This window comes from Nanorana parkeri, unplaced genomic scaffold, assembly GCF_000935625.1.
Source record: "Nanorana parkeri isolate BGI_ZX_2015 unplaced genomic scaffold, ASM93562v1 scaffold915, whole genome shotgun sequence".
Taxonomy (NCBI): domain Eukaryota; kingdom Metazoa; phylum Chordata; class Amphibia; order Anura; family Dicroglossidae; genus Nanorana; species Nanorana parkeri.
The window spans coordinates 72241-78773 of NW_017307183.1; the positions used below are offsets into that span (position 1 = coordinate 72241).

Sequence of the window (6533 nt, forward strand, 5' to 3'; positions counted from 1 at the left end):
GGGCCCAGACGGTTACTCGCTGACTTACTACAAACGGTACCTTCCCATACTAGTAACTCCATTTTTGAACGCCCTGAACTCATTACGCACAGCCCAAAAACCGCCGCCTGACTCCCTCAGGGCTTACATCACAGTAATACCCAAGGAAGGAAAGGACCCGTCCCTATGCCCTAGCTATAGGCCAATATCACTCCTGAACGTGGACATTAAACTCTTTGCTAAAATCTTATATCTACGCCTCATCCCCCATCTGGGGGAACTTATCCATCCAGATCAAACCGGATTCATCCCCTCCAGGGAGGCGAGGGACAATACCACTCGAGCACTTGGGGTGATCCACTCCGCCCGATCGAACGCCACCCCATGTATAATTCTTTCCATCGACGCGGAGAAGGCGTTCGACCGGGTGGACTGGAAGTTTCTTCACGGTACGCTGGAGGCGGTCGGAGTGGGAGATCATATGAGATCCTGGATTAGGGCACTATACTCCGACCCCACGGCCCAGGTAAGGATAAATGGCACATTGTCGTCCTCGTTCTCTATCTCGAATGGTACACGCCAGGGGTGCCCCCTCTCACCTCTTCTGTTTGTGCTGTCTCTAGAACCCCTCCTGCGCACGATCCGCGCTAACCTGGACATTCATGGTATCACAATTGGCCAGACGGAACATAAGGTAGCCGCTTTTGCGGACGATCTTATTTTCTTTCTCTCATCCCCGGATGTATCAATCCCTGTACTGCTTCAGGAATTGAGGAGCTACGGAACCCTCTCAAATTTTCGAATTAACTCTACTAAATCAGAGGCCCTCCATATATCTCTTACGGGTATGTCACTGCGTAGAGTCCTTGAAAACTTTTCTTTCAAATGGGCACCCAACGCCATCAAGTACTTAGGTATACTTCTTCCCAAAGACCCCTCGCATACGTTCATTTTGAATTTCCCCCCACTACTTTCACATATAAAATCAGACTTAGCCACATGGGCCAAAAATTCTTTCTCCTGGATGGGGCGCAGTAACATCCTGAAACAATCTATCCTCCCACGCCTACTGTACCCTCTCCAAGCACTGCCAATACACATCCCCCTATCCTTTTTTCGCAGTATACGAGCGGTTTTTACGGAATTTGTCTGGCTCCGTAAACCACCGAGACTGAGTTACGATATTATGCGGAGACCTAAGCATTTAGGGGGGATGTTGCTCCCGGATGTACACCAATACTATATTGCCACGCACTTAGCCCGTATAGTTGATTGGAACCACCACTCTCCCTCAAAACTCTGGATTGAGATAGAACAATCCCTCGTAGGAGTTCCACTGGCCAACCTACCTTGGAGTATAAAGCCACCAACTCCCCAAATACGCTCGCATCCCACTATTGGACCCACATTAAAACTAGCAAGTGCGGTCTTCGCCAAGGTATCTCTCTCCTCCTAACCCTTCTCCCCTTTTTCCCATACTTGATAACCCCTCCTTTCCCCCAGGCATAGGACACCACACATACTTGACTTTGAGAGGATTGGGTATCCAAAAAGCTATGCATCTCTTGAAGAGCACAGAGTGGCCTTCCTTCCATGCCCTCCATACTCAACCAGAATATGGACCTCTCGATTTCTGGTCCGCCATGCGCCTAACCCACTTCCTCTCTACCATTCCACTGGTGCATAATCATAAAAGACCGCTCACCCCATTTGAACAACTCTGTACCCAAACTGACCCCCCACGACATGTCCTCTCCTTCTGCTACACGCAATTGATCGAACAGTCGGTCCAACCCCCACTATGGTTCCTGTCAAGATGGGAGGAGGAACTCCAGATTGCTATAATAACAGAAGCCGCAACTAAACTACTGTCTTTTTCTTACCGTTCCTCAATTAGCAACAGGTACCAAGAATTGGGCTACAAAATAGTGACCAGATGGTACCGCATGCCCCAAACCCTCCATTCATTATTCCCGGACTCACCAGACCAGTGCTGGCGCTGCCAACAGTCCTCGGCAGGCATGCTCCATATGTTCTGGTCTTGTCCGGCCCTTGTGCAATTTTGGGATAAGGTGCACGCCCTTGCGCAAAAATTTACTGATGCTCCGGTTCCACGAGACCCTGCCTTCTTCCTCTTACACCACAATAATATACCGATGCGTGTCTATTCCTGCTCTCTTACTAGACACATAGTCAACGCAGCCCGGGCCTGTATACCAGCTCTCTGGAAAAAACCTGAACCACCGCTTATCAGACAGGTTTTTGACCGCATCCACGATATTTACCTCATGGAAGATCTCACGAGCTCAATTAACCACAACTATAATTTATTCTTTAATACATGGCATCCCTGGATGGAATTTATGCGCTTGCCTGAATATCTCACCTTTGGAGTGCAACCGAGATTATAACATAATATACCGTATTCTGATCGAGCATCTCCCTCTCTTTCTTCCCCTCCTGAAGTCTCTCTCTCCTCCCCCACTCTTTCACACAGACCCTGGGTATTATTGATAACCATTAATAAACCACTTGGCATCTTCCCTACCCCACTATACCTAACATTTATCCAATAACTCAACACATAAGTTGGTACTATGTACACATGTGTGCCCTCCACTATATCACTGCCCGCATATAACCAGCGAGGTGTCAAGTCGGCTGTTTTCTCATCTTTTCTAAACTCTTTCATGAAATTGATGAAGAGAACATTTACCAATAAGGCACGGGCCAGTTAATTACATCAGACGCCCAAAATGACAGTGCGGCCGGCAAAAACACCTGACTACCCATCTTCGGTCCCACCACACGAGCCAGAAAGTTGCCTCCCCCTTTCTTTTCTTTGATGCCTGTATGGCCAAACAATTAGTTGATTGTGTTTTTCACAGTTTTGAAATGACCGTGTTGGTTTATAATTGCAAAGATTGTATTATGTATACCCCTTTCTTTTTCCTGCACTGTCCTTTATGTACGGTGTAAGCTATAAAAATTGAAAAATAAAGAATTTATTAAAAAAAAAAAAGACTTTTTCCAGCAGGTGGGTTAACCCTTTAAATCCCAGAATATTCATAGTGGGGGCTGGTGGCTCTGTCCCACCCAATATTTCTCTAAGCTTTCAGAATACAGGACCCATATCTGGCTGTCACATACGAAGAAGTGTGGCAGCAGCGCTGGAGGTAGCTCACATTTTGTGGTGGGCAGTGAGCCACCTTCCGTCTCTTTCTGCAATTTACATGCCAGGAACGGACAATTAATGTCGCAGTTAGGTTGTCTGTGTCAGGCAGAATGGTCCTTCCATCAGGAGTTTTTTTCAACAACTCTGTCTTTAGTGGGGAACATTGGATGTGGATCTTCTGGCATCCAGGCTCAACTGGAAGGTAGACAGGTTTGCAGCCCAGGAAAAGGATCCGTGGGCAGACGCAAAGAATTCACTAGTGGCACCGTGGTAAAACTACATTCTAATTTTTGGCTTCCCACCTCTGAAACTTCTTACCTGTTTGCTATGCAAGATAGAACTTAAAGGCATTCCAGTGATCCTGGTAGCCCCAGATTGGCCGTGATGGTTTTAGTATGCAGATGTGATTTGTCTGGTTGCACATGCACCTGGTGGCTATCTCCAATTTCTCACCCTTCTTTACTGTCTCAGGCTTTGATGACATTGCTGTTTAAAAGCCAAGTGTTAAAAGACAAGGTTCCTCCTTCTACTATTATAAGCATGATGGTGAAGGCTCATAAGTCCCCCTACTGGATGAGATATTATTGCACATAAGCTTATTTTCCCTAGTGTACATCTGAGATATCATCCTTGCATGTTCTCCAAAACCCAGGTTTTAGTTTTCCTCCAAAGGGGGGTGGACCAGTATCTATATGGCCTTGAGAACAGGTTGCAAGGTTTCGGTAGTCCTTTTTCAATGTCCCCTGGCTGTTCGTTCCTTGGTTTGCACTTTTATTCAGGGTATTGTTAATGTTACCCCCTCAAATTAACTTTCTTGACTAAGCCTCCAGTGACACTGGGATCTGAATTTGGATCTTTCTGTTTTACAGAAGATTTGAAAACATCAGAGATTTCCTTTTTAACTCTTTCCCAAAAGGTGACCTTTTTAGTGGCTGTCACCGTGGCTCAAAGAGTCTTGGAGTTGGCGGCCTTGTCTTGCCAGCAGCCCTTTTTGGTTCTGCACTAGGATGAGGTCATTCTACATCTTAGGGTTTCTTTCTTACCTTCCACCTGAATGAGGATATTGTACTCTTGTTTTTGTCCAAAGCCTACTCCTCCTAAGGAAATAGCTCTGCTTTGTCTTTATAATGTCAGGACTCTCGGGGTCTATTTTATTGTTATAGCTTCTGTCTGTAAAACAAACTCCCTCTTTGGTCATGAATGGTAACTTGATTATTGGTTCACACCTTTTACCGGATTTTACAAGGTTTATGTTGTGTTTGCAGATGCAAGTTTTAAACACAAAGTGCTATAGGTGTTGATTTAGATGTCCTTGCTTTGTTTGGGCTCTTTTTCTTCCCTATTTTTGGTTCGGCTCATTCCTTTTTTGATACTGCTTTTGGACATCCCATCAGTTATGATCCTGAGAATCGGCTGTAACCTTCAATGAATTAAAGGAAAATTTGTTTTTTTTTGTACTTGCCTAAAATCCTCCTGATTAGTTTTGTTGTTGCTGATGTTTGAGTCTTTTTTTTTTTCTTTTTTCTTCTGTACTGCTTGCTACTAACTGAGCTGATTGTTGCAGATGGGGGATCTGAACACCAGCAGGGGCTGCACCTAGGTTGTTGCTTTATTTTCTTATACCTACTCCTGGCACTATCGCCCATCGGTTTTGATCTTGAGAATCAACTGTGTCCTTCATAGAATGCAAAGAAAAGGATTTTATGGTGAGCACAAAAATATTATTAAACCTTTAATAGTTTGAGGGGAAAAAAAGATAAAACCATGTGTTTCATCTGCAGGTTCACATGTGAAACAACGGGGTGGAGCTGCTGCGGGACTGCTGCTTGCTCTGGTCACTTGTCACATCCATACCCTTCATTCTGTCATCACTATCCTTGGGACATGGCTTATTGTGAAAATTTCACCCAGGTAAAATGTGGATAGGCTTTTGAGAAAAGAACAATATTGAGCTAAGGTGGGTCATTTATTAAAGGAGTATGTTGCCCATAGACATTAGACAGTCATCAACTATTCTGGCTGGGTTAAGTGATGGCTTGAATGCCTAGGGACACCTTTTTAGATGCAAGCATGCATGACTGAATGATTAGGTTGTTCTCATTGGGTTGGGTGGATGTCCACATTTGATTGGTAATGTTCCAGTTAGGCTAGTGGTTATAGAGCTGCTTGGGTCTCCTTGAAGGCAACTTATATTGATCGAAATATGCAATGCTATTTCTGGCCTCTTGCTTCTAAATGCTATTGCCTAGTTGTCATGTTGAATAGCTTCAATACATTCTGTGTATCTGACCCAGAAGAATAATGCAGATCAGGAGTTTTTATGGAAGGAAGCTGAAAGTGCATTGATACCGAATTTTCTTGTGAGTATTGGTAATTAATCAGAGCTTACCCACACACTCCAAGCTTATATCAAGAATTAAAGTATATACACAGGCATTTTATTTGGTTTTGGGCATTTGAAGGAAGTCAGATTTGGGAAAGGTTACAATCACTTTTATTGCTGTCTTTCTCTAAAGCAGGGGTCTCAAAGTACTGGCCCGAGGGCAAAGTGCGGTCCGCGAACTAGTACTATGTGGGCCACAGCCAACTGACAAGTCAGGCATGCGGTCACGGACTGCATACCCGACTTGCGAGAGCAGCTACACAATCTGCATGCAGACTGCAGAGCTGCTCCTGGTTGTGCTGGTGTCACCAACACTCAGTTCCTTTTGGCTAGTGCTCTTCACTGAGCACTGGCTGAAAGGATGGATTAGTAAGGTCTGCACCAGCCAAAGGTGCAGACCTTACTAATCAACCACGGGATCACCAGAGATTGTGCCTCCTCCCTGCAAAAACGTAAGCAGGTAAGGGAGCTCTGTTTTCTTTTGTGTGTGCAAGGAGGATTGGGGGTAGAGTGTATTTTTTTTATGTGCGGGCGGGGAGGTTATTATTGTGCATTAGTTTTTTGTGCGCGTATTAAGCGCCCCATTCACACCTGTAAGCTTGGGTGCGATTAGGGATTTATGCGTCAGGAACTTGCGTTTTCCAGCAGCAGGAATCCCTAATCTGGCATTTACAAGTGGCAGCTGTCACTCCTTCAAGTTAATAATCGGGGGACAGACGCTGCATGTAAACACCTGCATACCGCATGTACTATGTGATATGATTACATGCAGTTAGAAAACAATCACTCTGAATTGAGTTTTAGAGCAGCGGTCTCAAGGCGCTCACTACCTGGCCAGGTCACAACATCACTGTCACAAGTGAGCGAAAGTCTCCTCGACAAAATCTCATGCAGAAAATAAAACCTGACATAGGTTGTAACCCTTTTACAATATATCCAAAACAAAATTGGAGGACAAAGCAGATTCCTAGGTTTGTGCCCTACTTTAATGTGTGA

General features: G+C 44.9%; 1 protein-coding gene across 3 annotated transcripts in view; it reads left to right on the plus strand.

Annotated features, from left to right (window-relative positions):
- Positions 1-6533, plus strand: part of MBOAT7 (membrane bound O-acyltransferase domain containing 7) — a 98238-nt gene that overhangs the window by 30485 nt on the left and 61220 nt on the right. For all 3 annotated transcript variants that reach the window (XM_018566092.1, XM_018566094.1, XM_018566093.1), the window contains exon 3: positions 4936-5065. In XM_018566092.1, coding sequence (XP_018421594.1) covers positions 4936-5065 — 130 coding nt within the window. The remainder of the gene's footprint in view (positions 1-4935; positions 5066-6533) is intronic.